This window comes from Chelonia mydas, chromosome 3, assembly GCF_015237465.2.
Source record: "Chelonia mydas isolate rCheMyd1 chromosome 3, rCheMyd1.pri.v2, whole genome shotgun sequence".
NCBI classification, from domain to species: Eukaryota; Metazoa; Chordata; order Testudines; family Cheloniidae; genus Chelonia; species Chelonia mydas.
The window spans coordinates 183,261,450-183,281,364 of NC_057851.1; the positions used below are offsets into that span (position 1 = coordinate 183,261,450).

General features: G+C 41.9%; 1 protein-coding gene across 2 annotated transcripts in view; it reads left to right on the forward strand.

The window, feature by feature from the left end:
• Positions 1–19,915, forward strand: part of REL (REL proto-oncogene, NF-kB subunit) — a 45,542-nt gene that overhangs the window by 13,237 nt on the left and 12,390 nt on the right. For both annotated transcript variants that reach the window (XM_027822322.3, XM_043543890.1), the window contains exons 4-5: positions 3,725–3,816; positions 15,142–15,282. In XM_027822322.3, coding sequence (XP_027678123.1) covers positions 3,725–3,816; positions 15,142–15,282 — 233 coding nt within the window. The remainder of the gene's footprint in view (positions 1–3,724; positions 3,817–15,141; positions 15,283–19,915) is intronic.

A 19,915-nucleotide genomic window follows, 5' to 3' on the forward strand; every position in this document is an offset into this window, starting at 1 on the left:
GGATCCCAGCACAGATATCTCAGCCCTTCATCATTCTAAAATACATTATTGTGTGTGTAAGATTTTGGAGAGAAGACAAATACTGAGGCCCTGTCTGTTCAGCATGGACATTAACACCCTGAGACTTCTGAAAATCAGGCCTCTTTCAGAAAGTACTGAGCCACCTACCCTCTGAAAATCAGGCCTCTTCAAAGTGTCTCCTGTTAGGCACCCCCAAATCACCAGTTGCTTGTGAAAATCTTGGCCTAAATTTGTTGAAAGATATGTACCATCATAAATGGGTTAGCTATAGCTAAAGATAGAAATAAGATGATTGAAAGGGAGAAAGTAGCTGGAAAAGAGCAGTGGGCTAAGAATTGTATCCTGTGAGACTCTGTAGAGGAGTCTCAGCAGCAATGGAGTTACCCTTTGAGCCATATTCAGCCCTGGTGTAAGTAGGCACAGCTCCAATTTAATGCTGGTATAGCTACTCATTAGGGTGTTATGAACATTTCAGTTAACTGCTGCATGCAAGGGAGTTGCTAACAAACATATTTATGCAATGTAAGATGAAGGTAAGAGCATAACCTACTGTAGGAGGTATGGACTTTGGTCGTTTTTCTATAGAAGAGTTCACAGCTGTGTCTGTTCACTCCTTATGGTCTGTAATCTTTGGAAATTGATTATTGCTCTTGAGAAAACAAAATGTTTACAAACTAGACTGTGCAGAGTGGGGAGGCTGGTGAGAAAATAAAACTAATACACCAGGATCCAGACTGTGATCTGTTAAACTATGGTTAGGGCCTTCTGCAGCTATCCGGGCAGGGACAGGATTTGTCCAAGAGTGACTATACTAGTGCACATGTGACTATCGCTGTGTTAAGATTTGTACTACCCTGCTTTGATAATATACTGGTTTTAATATGTCTCCCTTTATTTTCCTCTCCCTCCTTCCCCCACTTCTGTTTCCCCTGCTCCTTGTCACGCAGCTGGCACTGAAGTAGGACTGCCTAATTTTGCTGTGCATTCATAGAATCATAGAACATCAGGGTTGGAAGGGACCTCATGAGGTCATCTAGTCCAACCCCCTGCTCAAAGCAGGACCGATCCCCAATTAAATCATCCCAGCCAGGGCTTTGTCAAGCCTGACCTTAAAAACTTCTAAGGAAGGAGATTCCACCACCTCCCTAGGTAATCCATTCCAGTGCTTCACCACCCTCCTAGTGAAAAAGTTTTTCCTAATATCCAACCTAAATCTCCCCCACTGCAACTTGAGACCATTACTCCTTGTTCTGTCATCTGCTACCACTGAGAACAGTCTAGAGCCATCCTCTTTGGACCCCCCTTTCCGGTAGTTGAAAGCAGCTATCAAATCCCCCCTCATTCTTCTCTTCCGCAGACTAAACATCCCCAGTTCCCTCAGCCTCTCCTCATAACTCATGTGTTCCAGTCCCCTAATCATTTTTGTTGCCCTCCGCTTGACGTTTTCCAATTTTTCCACATCCTTCTTGTAGTGTGGGGCCCAAAACTGGACACAGTACTCCAGATGAGGCCTCGCCAGTGTCGAATAGAGGGGAACGATCACGTCCCTCCATCTGCTGGCAACACCCCTACTTATACATCCCAAAATGCCATTGGCCTTCTTGGCAACAAGGGCACACTGTTGACTCATCCAGCTTCTCGTCCACTGTCCCCCCTAGGTCCTTTTCTGCAGAACTGCTGCCGAGCCATTCGGTCCCTAGTCTGTAGCGGTGCATTGGGTTCTTCCGTCCTAAGTGCAGGACTCTGAACCTCATCAGATTTCTTTTGGCCCAATCCTCCAATTTGTCTAGGTCAGTTTCTCTTTCCTGCTCCAGCCCGCTGCTCAGCTGCAGTGATGTGGTCACTAGCCAGTCCTTTCACAGTGATACCCAAGCATATTTCAGAAAAGGGTGAGACTGTGTAAGTTTTGAGTACCCGTTGGTTAAGGAGCTTTTAGTTTAAAAGTCCAGTTTGGCCCACAAGATGACTAGTACTCGATAGTTATGAATAATCTACAGCAGTAGAATAATTGCAGTCAGTTTTTATGTAGCAGATAACGTTTTTGTTATGTATTTAATTGACAACTATAATTTACAATGCTCTGATAGTACAACAGGCAGAGCCTAAAGTGCTGTGTGCTTAGATTGCTTTCTGAGTCGGCGTCCTACTTTCTCCAACTCCCTGTCTGCATTACAAACACAACCGGTTACAACACAGTTGTGCCCCTATTTTGTAGTATGCAGGGGACCTTAACCCTCTCTCCAAATTGTTCGAAAGTGCTGGGCTGTCAAATTGTAATTTGGGGACATGATCCAGATCTCATCTGTACCACTGAAACATGCTTTAACTGTGTTTGGGGGAACAACTGTATTCTATCCAGGTTTCCCCCAAAACAATTGCATTTGTAGTGTAGACAAGGCCTAAAAAAAACAGTCCCTACAAAACAAAATGATACAGCAATAACAGTGCAGTCTAATATTCTCTGCAAACCCTAAATACTGGAAACCAGAATTGGAACCAAAATCATCTAATTAAATCATGAGACAGCACTGCATTTTTTTAAAAAATCAGAATTCAGTCCAGTTAGACAAACACCTGTCTGTGATGGTCTAGAATGATCATACTTAGTCCTGCCATGAGTACAGGGGACTGGACTAGATGACCTCTCGAGGTCTCTTCCAGTCAGTCTTGTGATTTTATGAAATGAGGCTTATATTAGCCCTTCAGTGAGTTAGTTCTCTAACTGCAGTATGGGCTTAGAATGTGGGTGGGGGTGGGGGAGAGAAGGGGAAGGAAGATGACTGGATTTCTGTAGAAAGAGATGGATTCAGCAGTAGCAGGATGGGACTGAGGAACTTTCAAGGCAATGTTGGCCCATCGTTGAGAGAGACAGACGGTGGTGCTACGTGATCAGGGAGTGTCTCAGGAAGTCTCCAGGCATGGCTCAGGTAAAGAGTCTTTGTGGGGTTTCTAGGGAAGGGAATTGCCAGTACTTCTGGAGGCGCAGCGGAACCTGGTGGCATAACTGACCTCCTGTGTTCTAGTGATATTACAGTGTGTTCAGATTCTTACTTCCTACTTCCCCACCCTGCTTTGATGATGTCATGGTTTTTCCATGTGGGAAAGAATCAAATTGTGGGGACTCCCCCCACCTCCTTTGCTGACTTGATGTAGTCATATGCAAATGAGGAGGAACTGTAGCTCTTTAGAACTTTTCCATAACTAGATGAGATTTCAAACTTTATAAAAATTAACTTCAAAATACTGTTGCAGATTTGCATTTCCTGGTGTGAGACTGTGGGCCAACTCCTCAGCTGATGTAAATTGAAGTAGCTCCTTTGACGTCAAAGGAGCTATGTCAGTTTACACCAGTTGAGACACTGGTCCTCTATATATTTTTAGCATTGCTAGTTTACTATATTCAAACTCCAGTGATAACTCTTTTTAACGTAAAAAAATATTCCCCTGTTTTTATTTTATTTTATGTAAATTCTTTTCTTTTTGTCATTACCCTTAATTTGGAAATATAAAACCATCTTTTTAAAAGCTCTTTTGCCATCTTTATTTCCTACACAATTTGTTAATAAGATATATTTTTGACAAAAGATGTACAATTTGATTCTTTACAGGGAGGGTTAGAATTTAGCTTTCGAATATCTGTGCCAGTGATTAAGTGAAACAGTTTTTGTTGTTGTTTTTAATCACTTTGTTACATGTGCTCTAGTTTTCAGAATTTGGGCATTCAGTGTGTTAAAAAGAGAGACCTGAAAGAATCAATCTGTTCACGAATCGCAAGAAAGATCAATCCATTCAGTGGTGAGTAGCTGTTAATAAACAGTTTGAAATGCATGTTAAAGAACTTGGACAGCAAAGCGATTTAATTTGCGAGCACTTTCTATTATAATGCCCTGGCTCTTTTGATGGAGATGTATTTTACAATATAGGCTTTTAGATACTGTCAAATCTCTTCCCTTTAGCTTCTTTATTCCCCCCCCCTCCTTCCTCACTCTCATCCTGTGATTATTCTATTCAGTAGGTTGCTCAGAGGTGAAAGTAAGCCAGTACCGGGACCAGCTTTCCCAGACGGCAATTTAAAGCCCTGGGGTAGCAGCGGTGGGGCTCTGGCGGGGATTTAAAGGGCCCCAGAGCTCCAGCCCCCGCTACTGCCCCGGCCCTTTAAATCCCCACTGGAACCCTGCTGCCAAAGCCCTGGTCTCCTTTCCCAGGTAGCAAGGGTTTAAGGGTCCTGGTTTAAGGACATTGGGCTGCAGGAGGAAACTTCCCCAGGAGATCCTCCAAGTGTCCCATGTATGAGGCTCTCAAACTCTGCCAGGCATAGATTGAGTTAGACTATTAGCAGTTTCTTGCTGACACGCCGCTTTAATGACAGGTTTTGTAGCTGAACTGTGAAGGGTTAATATGGCAAGGAAAATATTTAAATCAATTATTCCAGGACTTGTTGAAAAAAAAAACTGTGTGGCAAACTTGAAAAAAAAGTGTGTCAATACAACAATCAAGTTTCCCAATCATATTTTTGTTTCTCTACTGCTATTTTTGGAGATATTTGGGTTTAACAGGTTACTTGCTTGCAACTACAGCTGCTGCTTGATCCCACAGTAAAAGCATAATGATGTGTTTGACATCAGAATCCATTGCCATGGCATTTTGTGATATCAGAAATCTGACTGGCTCAACTAGGTGGTGAAGAAGGATTTCTAAAGGGACTGATCCTGCAAAACCTTATTCACATGAACAATACTTACTTTTGAGTGTGCATTCATCAGGCCCAGAGTGTTTGAAACAGGGTGAATAAAAATCCATTATTTAAAAAAAAAACTTTACAGAAATTAAATCAGATGTTCATATTTACATGTTATTTCTTTATTTTCTTCCCATTTTTATAGTTTTAAATTGCTGGAGTGGATATCTTGCACTTGTTGCTTTGATTAGTTTCCTCTAACTGTTAGAAGAATTCAGATTTGTACATACAAACTTTTCTATTCAGAAGTTTCACATTTAAAATGCCCATCTTATGCTGTAAAAGACACACCTGTGGCCTCTTTAATATCCTCACTGTGAAAACAGCACAAACAGAAACACAAAATTGAAAAGCAAGTAGCCTGTTCTATATTCACAGCTAACACCACCTTCTGATCCACTGAACTTTCTACAAGTCAAAAAAGCTGAAATGTTCTTGAAAATCCCAACCTTGATACCTAAATAAGGATTTAAATTCCTAACTTTAAGCTTTAAAAAAAAATTCCATATATGTATAAAAAAGTTCACAATGTTGTTAATGTATTGAAAGTCTAAATAACTTTTATTAACATTAAAGCAATTTTGTTTTGACGTGACAAAGACTTTGTGCCACTAAGAGGGAAGTTTTTAATACAAATAAAATGATGGGTGGAATAGCCTAACCCTTTCATTATTTCTTTTTACCAGTTAGGTCTGATTTCTGACACATCAGTTTTGGTCCATTGATTTCTGGTCTACGCTGCTTTTGTTTAGCAAGCATGGTCTTAATATGTCTTTGAGTTATAGTAGCAGATCTTTTTGTTTGGATTACTTCAGTTTTACTGTGTCCCTTTTGCACCTTTGCCCATCTTCATTGATTGTTATAAGTTATTGTGACATTTTTATGAACTTTCACTTCTTACTGTTAAGCTCATGATCAGGGTAGGCCTAATTATCACAACAGGGCAACACCGAAGTTATAACTCTCAAGTTAACTTTGCAATGAAGACTATATATGTATTGTGAAGAATTTGTGAAAAAATCTTTCTCAGCACAGTTTCCCAGAGGATTAGCACTGTTAGCCAGAGGGGTCCAGTGTGGGAAATCAAGAGTGCTTCACCCTCCTGGCTGCTGAGCGATGGCATGTGCATGGGCTTCCCCCCTAGAACTTGGCAAATGGATGCTGCTGAGGGCCCCCATTCACTTTAATGGTTTTGCCTAGTAAGTGGTGGATTAGTCTTGAGAACCCACTTCCTTCCCCAGTTACTAAATTAAACTTCCGCGTCGTCCCCATTTTCTCCTTTGTTCTGCCTTTGCTGCCCCTTCTTACCCGTCCTTCATTTCTTCTCTCATAGATGATCCCTCACTCACTTCACAGTAGTCACAGTCTCCACAACTCCCACTCACACCCACACGTCATATTCTCACAGACTCACCCACACATGACCGTCATGCTCCCCTCCCACACACCCCCATCACTCTCTCCACAACTTCCCTCTGCCAGCCACGCTCTGCAAGACCCCCTTCCCCTCCACCATGCTTTCCTACCCCAGCCACACTCTCCGAGACCACCTCCCCTGCACTGCCCCCTCACTACCACTTTCCTCTGCTGATAGGACTGATTTACACTAAGGCTTACTAAATTCACTGAATGAACACAAGAGTTCTCTTTAACACAGGAGAGGATCTTTAAGAGGGAACTTTCAGAACATTTTGTGAGGTGCAAAACAGCAGAAGTCTCTGCAGTGGATGTCTCAGCTATTTAAAGGAGTGATGTTCTTAAAAAAAACAACTAGAAGCAATCAGCCTAAATTCTCAAACTGAAAAATTCACTGAATGACAACCTACCAGTTTGTTTGATTAGTACTAGGTAAACCCACTGAGAAGAGCAAGACACAATCGTCACCCAATTACATTTGCTTGAGGAATATCTTTATTCCTTCACCACCGCCACCCCCATGCATACACTCCTTCCTGTTTAATCTTATGCTGAAATTTGGACTTTTGCTTAAAGTGAAAGCTTTGCAAATTATTTGAAGTTGGGGGGGGGGGGTGAGTTAGTATACAAAATTGGAAGCATAAAATTATTGTTGCTAAAGGAGACGCTACGTGGCTAAACTGAGGCTTCAAAAGAGATCTAGCTGAGCTTCATTTGACAGCTGCTGGATAAGTTCCCTTGGAGATGATTCTTCAGTTCCAGTTTTTAGGTTAGATTGAAAACAGGAAGAGAAGCTTGTCTAAAGACAGAATTGGCTACATAGAGCAGGACACTGTGACTCAGTCATTTTTATTTCCATTCTAATTCTGCCCTTGACTTGTGTGTGACCTCATAGCTTTTCTGGGCCTCAGTTTCCTCGTCTGTAAAATGCTTTCCTACCCTTTGAAGCACTTTAATATGTGTGGAGGAGAGACAGACTTACTCATTGCTATTAATTTTAGTTTTTACTGGCTAGTTGGCTTCCTAGATGCTTTTATGGTGATGGGCACTACATAAAATCATGAGACAGTGTGAGATGTTTCTTCCACAGGTTTGCTGTAGTGAAATCCCCTTGATAGTGTATAGAGCCAAATTCTTCCTTCAGAAAGGCAAGGTATCTCTCTTCGAAGGGGCAGTTGTGACTTAACTTCACGTAGCCCTGCAGGGATGTAAAATCCTCACTTCACCACCCCTGCACACAGTGCAGGACCTACATAGGCATGTGGGGAGAGCAGGGACTGCATGCCAGGTATTTTGCTCTTGCAAGTGAGGTGCAGGGAGTAGCTGGAGCCATCTACTCCCCAACTTTGCACCAGTCTGGAGGCGAGGGCTGGAGTAAGCGGAATCTGGTAGTGGGCAGATGCAATATAACTCTCAACCCCTGCTCTAAAGGGGTTTTGGAGGAATTGTGTCTCAGAGGAGTATCTTCGAGTCACAGTCTTTTATGAGCTACTCCCAAGGCAGTGCATCTACATGCCATCCCTTACACAGGGCTGAGAGTAAACACTGAGTCTAGCCCTCAATCTGTATGAGCTGGCTGCATAGTGGGAACGTATGTGGCCTAGTGAGTGAAGTACAGTTTTTGATCGTTAGGGCAATAGTCATAGTTGTATTTGTTAGAGAGGTAGAGGCTTAATTCTGCTCAGCAATATGTGCACACAACTACTGTGTGAGTTACTGAGGCTACAACGTGTCCCTTGGTAAATTAAGCTGGTATTCTTAACACCGCCCTTTCTGCACGCTTTGCATTTTATAAAATCAGCACAAGGCCTTTCGGCAGCTTGGCACTTTTGCCTCAGAAGTTTCCATGCTCGTTAAGGTTAGATGCTGAGTTGCCCGCCTTTCAGTTCTAGAGTGGGTGGCTTCCACAAGTCAGTTTGATGTTATTGCTTGGGGCGGGAGGGAGGAGTCTGCTATGAATCAGGTATGGTGACCTCTAACAAGCTGCACCTACCTCATCTATACTTCTTTTCAATATTCCAAATGACCTTTCACTTTCCCTATACAATCTCATCACAAGAGAACTTCAGTCTTTAATCCCAAAATAATTTCACCTGATAGTGTATTGGTCCTTCTGGCAGCTTAAGGCCATGTCTACACTACTACTTATGTTCACAAAACTTATGTCGCTCATTGGTGTGAAAAAACCACACACCTGAGCAACATAAGTTTCGCTAGCACAAGTGCTCGTGTAAACAGCGCTATGTTGGCGGGAGCGCTTCTCCTGCCAACATAGCTACCGGTGCTCGTTGAGGTGATTTTATTATGTCGACGGGAGAGCTGTCATCCATCAGCGTAGAGTGACTACATGAGTGATCTTACAGTGCTGCAGCTGCATTAGTGTAGACATAAAAAGAAGGGCTTGATTTTACCAGTGGGTTGGTTCACATTTGTGCCAGGAACTTGGAATTACACAGTGATGAATCAGGCCCAGAATTTTTGCAGTTTAATGTTACAGAAGCAAGAAAAATGAGCTCTCCAGAGATGCATAATTCCATAGAACCCAACTCTTGGGGCTATATTGCTAGTGAGAGAATGGCAGAGAACGTTCCTTTCTGTCTGTTTATCTTGCCCCATCACCGTAGCATCTGGGCATTTCACCCAAGTTAGTGGATTTATCCTAGCAACACCCTTGCGAGGTAGCAAAGCATTATTCTCCATTTAAGGATGGGGACTGAGACGTAGAAGGATTAGGAGTGGGATTTTCAAAGGAACATCCCAGTGTAATTTAACGGATTTATCAAAGGTCATCCAGGGAGTCTTGCAGCAGACCAGAAACTCAACCCAGTTCCCCTAAGTCCTCCCAGGCCAGGCCTGATCTGCACTACAAAGTTTTGTCAGCATAGCTTTGTCAGTCAGGGGTATAAAAAACATACCCCCCCAGTCTACATAGTTCTGTCAGCAAAAGCCTCAGTGTAGATACAGCTGTGCTGAGAAGATCTTTTGTCAGTGTAGCTAATGTTTGTGGAGGGATGGTGTTACTATGCTGACAGAAAAACTCCTGTCAACTTACGCTGTCTCTCCACCGGGTACTCTGCCAGTTTAGCTGTACCAACAAAGCATTTGTAGTGTAGACAAGGCCTTAGGTATTCAAACTGGAAGTGTAACTTTGGGTTCAGGAGACTTACTCCTGCTAGCTCTGATTGAACTAGCTCACTAAAAATAGAGCAGCTCTAGCTGCAGGATGGGCTAGTTGCCCTGAGTATGTAGCCGTCCGAGACCATAGTCATGTACTCAGGGTGGCTTGTCCTTCCTGGCACTGCGACTGTACTCTGTTTTCAGCATGCTAGCTCAGTCAGACCATTTTCCTCCAGTCTGTCTTGCCATTGATGGCAGAGGAGCTCCTTGGGGATAACTGTGCTGTTCTCATCTGTTTAGAGCTTTCCCTTGACCACCCAACTATTTTTCTGTAGGAAATTATTCCAGGTTCCATAGATCCTGATTTTTGGATGGTCAAGCAGAAGGCAGTAGCCAGGAGTGCTATTTTTCATCTATGCTTGGAAAAGAAATGACAACCGTTCCCCTCAGAAGCAGACCTTGCCACAGTGATCCATGCCTGTGGATCATCTCCAGACTGGGTTACTGCTGTGTGCTCTACACTGGGGCTACATCTGAAGACCACCCAGAAACTTGAGTTTATACAGAGTGCACCTGCCCGCTTAGGGCCTCTCAACCCAAACACTAGACTTCTTTTACGTCAAGTTTATTGATGGGCAGTTAGTTTGAGGTAATTGAATGCCAATTAATTTGAGGTAGTTAATATATTTGTAAAGGCCCCCAGACGTTTCTTTCAAGTCACAAACATTTTAAGTTTATCCTAAGGTCTAGTCTACACTTAAAACACTACAGCGGCACAGCAACACACAGTGTAGCAACGGGAGGGGTTCTCCCATTAGTGTAGCTAATCCACCACCCCAAGAGATGGAAGCTAGATCAGTGGAAGAAGTCTAGTGCTGTCTACACTAGCAGTTAGTTCAGTTTAACTAAATTGCTCAGGAGTGTGGATTTTTCGCACCCTCTGAGTGACATAGCTGGGTCGAGTGTAGACCTGGCTTTAATCTGATCACGTTGCATTTGATTTTCCCCACTCCTACAAATCACTGGAGTTTTGGATTGGATTTTAAAGAGCGCTCAGCATTGGTCTAACTGCATTGGTCTAATGTTTGACTTCAGCGGGAGCAGAATTAGTCCACTACTGAATGCTTTTGGAAATGCTGCCCTCAAATGTGGGGAGCTGTTGCAGCATATAGATTTTAAATAGTGATTTATAAATTGTTCTCTTAAGATCTGTTACTTTTTAATAGTCCACTTACTACTCTTCAAGTTGAGGGTTCCATAATCCTATTTACTCTTTCCAGGTAGCATAATTTTCCACCCCCTTTTTTTTTTTTTAAAGAGGGACAGACATTTGGAGGAACTAGTTGTCACTGAAGCTACAATACAGAGATGGAATTTAGGGCTCCCTGCTGAAGTCAATGGCTTTGGAACTTGCAGCTGTTATAGTTCCTTGTTAGTCTCCACCCTAGCTGCATGGATGCAGAAGTGGAGAGCTGTTACAGGTTTTATTGTTTTTGACACAGATAAATAAGAATCTCTTTACAGCAGTTGTATCAGAGTATCTCTTGAAACAGTGGTAAGTAGCACTGAAGTGACAAATTAATAGAAAAATCATTTATTAATGAGTGTAACCTCTTTCTTGTAGCATATTGATTTTAAGCAGCTAACCATTTTCAGTGTTGGTGACTCCCACAATTTTATTGCAAATCTCAGGACAGTTGATGTAATTTTTTTTTAATCCCCAGTGCCAGGAGTAAAGTGATAGTTGAGATAATCTTTTATTTAAAAATGTAAGCTACATTTCTAGCTCTCATGATTGTAGACAAAAGTTTGACCCTAAACCCAGAAAGCAGATAAAAAAAACCTTCAAATTTACTATTTTTGAAATCTCATTATATTTAAGACAATCTTGGGGTTAATGATGCTGCATTTTTTTCAAATTTATTAATTTAAAATTAAAAGTTGAATAGCTTTTTTTCATGTAGATTGTGAGCTGTTCTTGGTGAGAATTTGAATAGCATTGGCTGGTTTTTATTGTGTGTGTAATAGGTCAGATGACTTTTTTGTTCTATGATCACATGAGTAAGGTTTCTGACGCAAATAACTGCATTTTATGAATTCAGAATTTGCTTTCCATCAGTATTCGTAAAGTTACTTAAAATTCACTGTTTTCACAATCTTTCCTTCATGTACGTTTGTGTGCTAGAATAGTCACAGAAAGTGAACTCCTAAGAGGTGTGAACTCAGCTGCAGTGAGACCAGGTTTTAATTAGAATGGACAGTCACAGGAAATTTATGATGATGGGCCAGGCCTAGTTGTAAAACTCCTTTGGTTGGTTCCTGTGATGACAGTAAGGTGTGGTGCCATTTAAAAACAGTGAGTTTAAAAGTAAGAAGAAGAACTGAAGCCAAGAGATTAGGCACTTTCTTTTATAAATATAAAGTTGTGCATAAGCTTTTCTTAACATATCTGTGCTCCCCAAACCCCAACATGCAATCAGTCCTTTGCTTTCTGAGCACTTCATGTGAGTACTCCCATTGACTACTTCAGTGGGACTACTTGTGTGAGGCTCACACAGTGGGATCAGATTTTTTTTTTTATCCTCTCTACTACATGTTAGAATGTTCAGATATTTGGGATGGATCCTCAGCCTGGTTCCTTCAACACTGAAATCACTGTAGCTACAGCAAACTACAGCAGCTGAGGATCTGGCTTTTCATGTAGAATAAGTCACTGTCATTTTGGTTTATTTTTAAATAGTCTTTACTTAGAGCTTGATCCTGCCTCTGAAGTCAACGACAAAACTCAGTGGGAGCAGGATCAGACTCTTAATTCCCACTCAGGTCAGAAATAAGGATTTGGGTTGTAATCTGTCCTCAAAGGGTGAATGCTGTTCCTGTGGACATTAATGAGAGCTGTGTGTTTTTTATGCAAGGGTGGAATTTGGCCCATATATTTGGGGTTTTTTAAAAATATCTTATCACAAGATGGAGTTAAAACAATAAAAGAGAACATGATTGCTGCATTGTATTCTGTTCATCTAGTAAGAAGTGAAATTTAAAAATAGACGAGGAATCAGTCTTAACTGAACACTTCCTCTTTCAAATGGCAGATTTTTTTTTTTAAATGTTAAACTACTTTTAAGAATATGGGAAACACAACACTGATGTCTCCAGTAAAAACTGTTCTTCAAATGGATTTCATATTTTGGAATTATTAGTCCATTGTACCCTTTCTGTATTTCAAGGTAATGAACAGCTTGGTCAAGCGGACTGATTAGGAAGCAGTGAGAGTTTGAAAGCTCATTTACACCTTGGGAAAATATATTATTTGAACCTTACTATTAGCATATAAATTCCCACATAATCTAATACATTTTTGGAACTCTGGAATTGCTTTAGGCACTAATCTTGCAACTTTTTGTGCATGGGCAGACTGCTGCACCTGTGCAAACCACAATGCATGATTGGGGCCTTAGTTTGTAGTAGAGACCCCTGATCCACAGCTGTGGATCCCAGCTTTGAGATGGTATGATATCAGAAACCAGATCCAGATTGTCATGCCTGGTTCCATATATCTGCAATGAGCTAAACCATAGCAGTTCCCAATACCTTCAAATCCACTGAGAGAGGTTTGTTATCTGGATAAAGTTTGAGCCCACCTTTAGTTTAGTAATTTATGATCCAGGAGCTACAGAATGAGCCTGGGAAACCCTCAACATCAGGGTCTGGGTTATCACCAAAGGCTAGTGCTGAAACACCAACTTCAGGCCCTGAACCTGAATGCTACTGAGATGTCATTGCTTAACTGCCTCAAGTTTTTGGGGAGTGGATGAGCTACCAGAGACATTGGGACAGTTAATATGCCATTCCCTAAGACTTAGTCAAGAGGGAAAAAATTAAACATTTATATCAGTCAGGTGACATCAAAAAGATGAGTGGACTGCATCTGCTAGGCCTGAGCTAGGTTGAGAAGCCATCTGTCCAATTAGAGAAAGGGGTTTGGGCTCAGAGATCCCATCTTTGTGACACATTGCACCCTCCTAGCAGAAAACTGTCTTCAGGCCTAATTCTAGCAGCAGAAACAAGCCAATAGTCATTCCCAAACATCTTTGTTGCTGGTGTATTCTACCAGAACTTGCTGCAGAAAGAGCAAATCGGTGTAAAAAGGGCTGCATAAGCCCTACAGGCACCACACACTACTCTCCAAGAGCCATACCAGGGTGGAGGAGAGACCTGCCCCACTGCACGTTCTCCCGAGTGCACAAGTTTGGCATTGCCTTTTCCTGTAGATCTCTGAGCTCTGCAGGGTAGGGGGGGCTATGCTTTCTGCCACACCCCGAGGCCACAAATATCTTCCCATGAAGGTAGCATTTGGCGGAAACTCTACAAGGTGCACCTCCAAGTCTCCTGAGTCCTCTTGCCTACTCCTAATGGTTTGAGCTTGGAGAGAGACCAAATCAGCATTGAGCCTGTGTTAGCCAACTAGGTGTAATTGTATTGCTGGGGTCCCCTATGCCCAGGCCCAGCTCTGCAGGGGCATTCTGGGGCAGAGTGATGGCAAGTTGAGTGTGGCGTTGGAGGAGGAAGATTTGGGAGTGACATGGCTGGGGTGGACATACATTGCAGAGATTGTGCTTGTGCAAAGCCCCTGCAGCTGTTGAAGCAGTTAACAGTTGAGCTGAGCCCTGAGGACTGCCCTTGTCGTGTGTACCTTCGACACGGTAGGTTGCAGTTCTGCTACTGGCAAGTCAGGCCTTACCAGATCCTCGCCTCGACGGGGGCAGTGCTGATCCCTGCAGCCTCTGAATAGGGAGGTGTGAGCTGCCTCCGATCTGTTCCTGGCCCAGCATCCAGCCCCTAGTTCTCGGTAAGGGGAGTTGGGCAGGGAGTACTAGCACTGTATGTTCAGGTGCAGGTTATCTGAGAGAGTCGGAACACAGAAATTGCAGATTACAGGGTGAAATGGTGCCAGTGACCAAATCTGCTTCACAAAGACCCTGTTCTGTTAAATTAAAAAGTCTACTACTAATGTATATTATATTTTGAAACTTTGCCTTAGACTTTCTGATAAATTAGCTGGGCCTGATCCTGCACTCTTTACACTGACAAAACTCTGTCAGGAGAGGATCTTAGGACACCAGGTTTGGATCCAAAATATTTAAAACTGTAGAGGGGCTGATTTTTAACTTTCAAATCCTGGTGCATTTATAGATAAATATCCCATGTTTAAAATGAAAAAGATCAAATTTATTTTTAAAACTCTGAGATCTGGAGGGACTGAGATATTCAAATCACAATTGCAAATGAAAAATGCAGAGGAATTTGAATTTGCTGCATGTACTATTTCAATAATACCAAAAGTCACCAGCGTGGGTGGGTGGTGTCACCTCCTACGCTGTGTGGGGGCGGACACCAAAACGGTGATGCAAGTGTTTGACATTTATCAGTACAGTGTGGTCACTGCTGGTTTTTTTTTTGTTTGTTTTTTGTCCAAGCATGTTTCAAGCTTCACTCTTGACTAACGGGGTAATGAAATTTGTAGGAGGTTTTTGGAGGATGGGTGAACTGGAAGTATTATTATGGTCTGCTGATACTGTAGGCACTTGGTTTGTGATTCTTTGAATGGCTAGATGAGACCATAAAACTGTTCTCAGGCTAATAATAGGTTTGGAAGAGAGTAAGGGTTAAAGGCTACTGTTCCACATTCAAGGGATTGATATGTGGGGTTTAGTGAGTGTCACAGGTGAATCCTCCATGCACTGGTGGCATTGTTGCTTCTACCAGCAGAGATTCACCCCAATTTCTTTAAGTGTGATTGCTGCTTCTGTGTGATAACTCTTACTCTGCCATTTCTCTCTACCTTGCAGTGCCCGAAGAACAGCTGCTCAATGTTGATGAGTATGACCTCAATGTCGTGAGACTCTGCTTTCAGGTGTTCCTCCCTGATGAACACGGCAGTTGCACGTTACCACTTCCTCCTGTCATCTCCAACCCTATTTATGATAACCGTGAGTATCCCAACTGGACAGGTGCACTTTTAAGTGATAACTTTTCCCTTGTATTGGAAGTGCCAGAGGTCAGGCCAGCTTCCCAGCCATTTCCCTCTCAGCTCTCTAGCTCTGTTGCGCTATCTAATGCAAACACAGGGCCAAGGATCCTAGCACTGGCTTTGGATCCTAGTGCTTAGAGCCAAGGCCAGAATATGGACTGTAGGTTGTGTATATGCCTGTTGGATATCAAATGGGCCTAACAAAGGTGTGAGTGGTATGTTGACATTGGGTAGTAGGAGGTGCAGTATCTCTATCAGTCATACTACTCGTTAGATCCTTTCATGGCCCTTGGTTACGTACTGCAGCAGTAACCACAAGAAACCCAGTTTCCAGTAGGCAAGGCGTTTAAAATATTTTGTAGTGATAAAGATTGCTGAGAAAGGTCCCAGCTTGGACTTAGCTGCCATAAAACTCAATCGGTGCGCCAAGGACCTGATCCAAAGCCTTTTGAAATAACTGGGGAATCTTTCTGTTGACTTCTTTGGGGCTTTGGATCAGGCCCTATGGGTGAAATTCACCCATGTAGAGAATTAGCACAAAGCTCTAAACTACTTATGTCCCATCAACCCTTATTTTGAGGGCCTGGGACAGAACCTGAGCTGGTATAAGTTTGCGTAGCTTCACTGCCTTCAATGGAGTGATGCCAGTTTTGAGCAGCTCAGGGTCTGGTCCCGTAAGTGATGCATAGGTCTTGTGCTGACTCACTATCCAGGATGGAATTTTACCACAAACAGATGTGTTTTGCAAAGGATTAACTTTTTCAGAGGATTTTTGAGTGACTTCGCTATACTGTAACTGGATCGTCTGAAAAAGGAGTGTGAAATATGAGATATAAATATTTATATCCTGCCTTTGCAGAATAGCCTTTAATAATTGTTGAAGACTTTGGCAATTATTTTTGTCGTCTTTCTGTGCCAAGTTTTGTAGATCGCGAGACCGATTATTTTAGTAGAAGCCACTGATTTAGAAAAAAGGTGCATCTGTGCAGTTGATGAGGAGAGTTGTGCTATGAATTGACATAACCATTATGGAAGTATTCAGTTCTAACCAGGGTTTTTGTTATTTTTACCTATTTTTAAAACATGCTATAAATCTCTTACTTTTGCCAGTTGAAATGCTACACAATCTTTTATTCAGGGACTTTATAGCAGAGCTGGTGAGGTTGGGATAAAATTAACAGAGCTAAAAGCAATGTCTCTCAACTACCATTTAGAAATACGCTAGATCGGGGTAGGCAACCTATGGCACGCATGCCAAAGGTGGCATGCGAGCTGATTTTCAGTGGCAGTCACACTGCCTGGGTCCTGGCCACCAGTCCGGGACGCTCTGCATTTTAATTTAATTTTTAAATGAAGCTTCTTAAACATTTTAAAAACCTTATTTACTTTACATACAACAATAGTTTAGTAATATATTATAGACTTATAGAAAGAGACCTTCTAAAAACGTTAAAATGTATTACTGGCACGCAAAACCTTAAATTAGAGTGAATAAATGAAGACTCGGCACACACTTCTGAAAGGTTGCCGACCCCCGTGCTAGATCATAAATACAAGTGCCTTTCAGTTGACGTCAGTCCCTGCTAAGCTTTCTTTGGTTTTATCATGGGGTGTGTGTATGTGTGTAGGTGTGATTTTGTTTTGTATTATGGGTGTTTGGAGTCCTCCATTGTAGCTTAGTGGTAGTGTAACTAAAACATGATGCATAACTTCAACCACAAATTGGTAGAATTGCTGTGACATCTCGTGAATTTGTTGACCTTTTCAAACTAGTTCTGACATACAGAATTAAGAAAGGTCAAGTTTTGACCTTGGTTAAAAATGTGTAGTGTGTATGCACTCTCTCTCATAGAGTATTATAAAGTGGCCAAAATTATGCAGTTGAATACATGCAATAAACAGCCAACTTGTTCAGGTAACACACGTTTTCTTCCTACTGAACTGTGGCTCTCAGTATATTCTCATGGTTTATAGACCGAGATGATCTAAATACAGTTTGTTTTGTCAGTGGCTTTGGGATACCTACATTACTCACCCAGAGCTGTTGCAAGTCTGTTCAAACAAGTAGCAATACAAATATTTATAGCTCTCTCTGCATTGTCATATATTTTGTTCTTCCCACACGCATTCATGTAATAATTTGTCTTCACTTTTTGTCATTTTTAGTCTCCATCAACTTATTCATTTTTGAAATGTATGAACTTAAAGTGGAAACAATTAAACGGGTACAGGTGGAGCCGAAGAAAGTGTCAGTTTATAAAATAGTGCAGGTGGCACTGTCTATAGCTAAGATGGCTCCCGTTTTCAGTTGCTTGTAACTTTGCCAAACTTTAATTATTTTAGGCTGAAATTTCCCATGTTGGGTGTCTACCTCAGGCTGACATGTCTGGGAAATTTCTGCTAAAACGGTTCAGCCATTTCTGAGAATGAGATCAGGGAGAAATATGGTTTTTTGGTGTATGTTTTTAAAAAAAACATTCTTACAGCCATTTCACTGAGAGCCTAGGAGGGGCCAGGAGCAGGGGCAGGAGAGCGAAAATAGGGATAGAAAGGTCTGTAACCACTGAAGAATACTCCTCTGCCAGGCCTGGAACTGAACCCAGTATTCCTGAGTCTTAATATTCCTTTGCTGTCATCAGATAGTTGTGAAACAGACTGGCAAAGTGAGTCTCGTCTCCTTCTAGTGACTGGACCAAATAGAAAACAACAGTTACGCATTGTTCAAGTGGCAGTGGTCTGTACTGTAGATCTGAACAACCTGATGACCTGTGTTGGGGGTCAGCCCGGTTCCACATGGTGGAATTTCTGTTTTTTTTATTTGCTTTTTAAAAAACTTAGTTTTCTGGAATGTAATTTCCTATGTTAAAAGGACATCAAGGTTGCAAAGTCATGCTCTCAAAAGTTAGGCAATGCCAGAATTAAGGTTACTTATGCACCCTTAATTCATCCCCCTTGTGTGTATGCATTATGATACAGTCCTTAATTACATGATCACATGCTAGTTTTTCCACAGGACCCCTGATTCATTGAGTGATGGAGCTAAAAGCAATGTGTCGTGGCTCAGTGAATGAATCAGGCTGGTGTAGTGAAGGAGGCCTTTTGTAGGATACCTGCCTCATTTGGGGAAAGTGTGACATGAATGAGACTGGGAACCGCAGGGACAGAAAGGACGGTTTCATGGTAAAGGCAGCTGAATGCTGCCCTGGAGTATTGGATTCTGCTGCAGAGTTCCTGTGTGATGCAGTGCACGTTATGTAAACCAGAATTTTCACATGGTGGTCACTGTGTGTTCCTCATTTTCTGAATACCCAACTTGAGACACCTGGGGTCTGATTTGCAGAAGTGCTGATCGCTCTCAGCTGCAACTGAGGTCCATGGGAGCTGTGCTCTGTACATCCAAAGTGCTACATAATACCAAATGCTCTGAAAAAATCAGACACTAGGCATCTCAAATTGGGCACCCAGAATTACTGGGTATGTGTCTGGCTAGTCATTATGCCTCACCTCACAGGGCTCTGGTGAAGACCATTCCATTCATGTTAGTAAAGCACTAAGATATGACGCTGAGAGCGTCATGAGGAAGTTGTTAATTCTGTACTATTATGTAGAGAAGGTTTTGAAAAGTGTGCAGTGAGGCATGTGGTCACATATTAAATGATGAGGATGAAACAAAATATTGAAGAGTTGCTCATTCAGTGAGCACAGTCTGTCCTGTGCACTGAATGAGTTGGGGAAAACCAGCATGTGATCACATATGTAAAGACTGTATCCTAATGAATATGCACAAAGGGGCTGAATTACAGTTGCACATGCAGCGTTAACTATGAGATTTCCTAACTTTCAGCTGCTTGACTTTGCAACCTTAATGTTCTTTTAATTTAGGTTTTTGGGATGCAGCCTATAAATTCATTGGACCACCTTTTGCCCAGCATATTACTTGGATATATATGAATTATTATATTAATTATGAAGTATATCAATTTGAAACAGTATCCTAATCTTTATCCCACATTTGTTCATGAAAAGCTGCTGTTAATATATTAAAGTCTGACTTGTGGTAGATAAAATAATTACTTTCAGCACTGAAGACTCCAAAGCTTTGCAGGTCTCCAGCAGCTATGCTGCTCAGGGCTAAGCAGTTATGCTATCCTAATTGTATTGGTTTATTTTGTAATGACAAACAGTGAGGTTACCAGAGGTAATCTTACATAGGGCAGTTCTTGATCCAATACCTCTGTGAGCACTGATATAATGCCAGAGGCCTTCTGTGTCTGCACATCTTTACCCAGATGCTGAAGTCAGTAGAAGTTGTGTGGTGGTTGTCTTTGAGCCCAGTCTGGCCCCTTGTATAGAATTACAGATGATAATATGCAATATTACCAAGATTTTCAGAATTTTCTATACTTAAGCACCCAAATGAGGCCTTGAGCGAGCAAAGCACCTAACCCCATGCGTAAATTTAAGCATATGTACATATGTTGATTTACTGGGATTGCTCGCATGCTTAGTTAAGCACATGCTTAAAAGTATTTTGCTGGACTGGGGCCTTGGTGGCTAGATTTCAGAAATACTGAACACCCAGAAATTCCTGT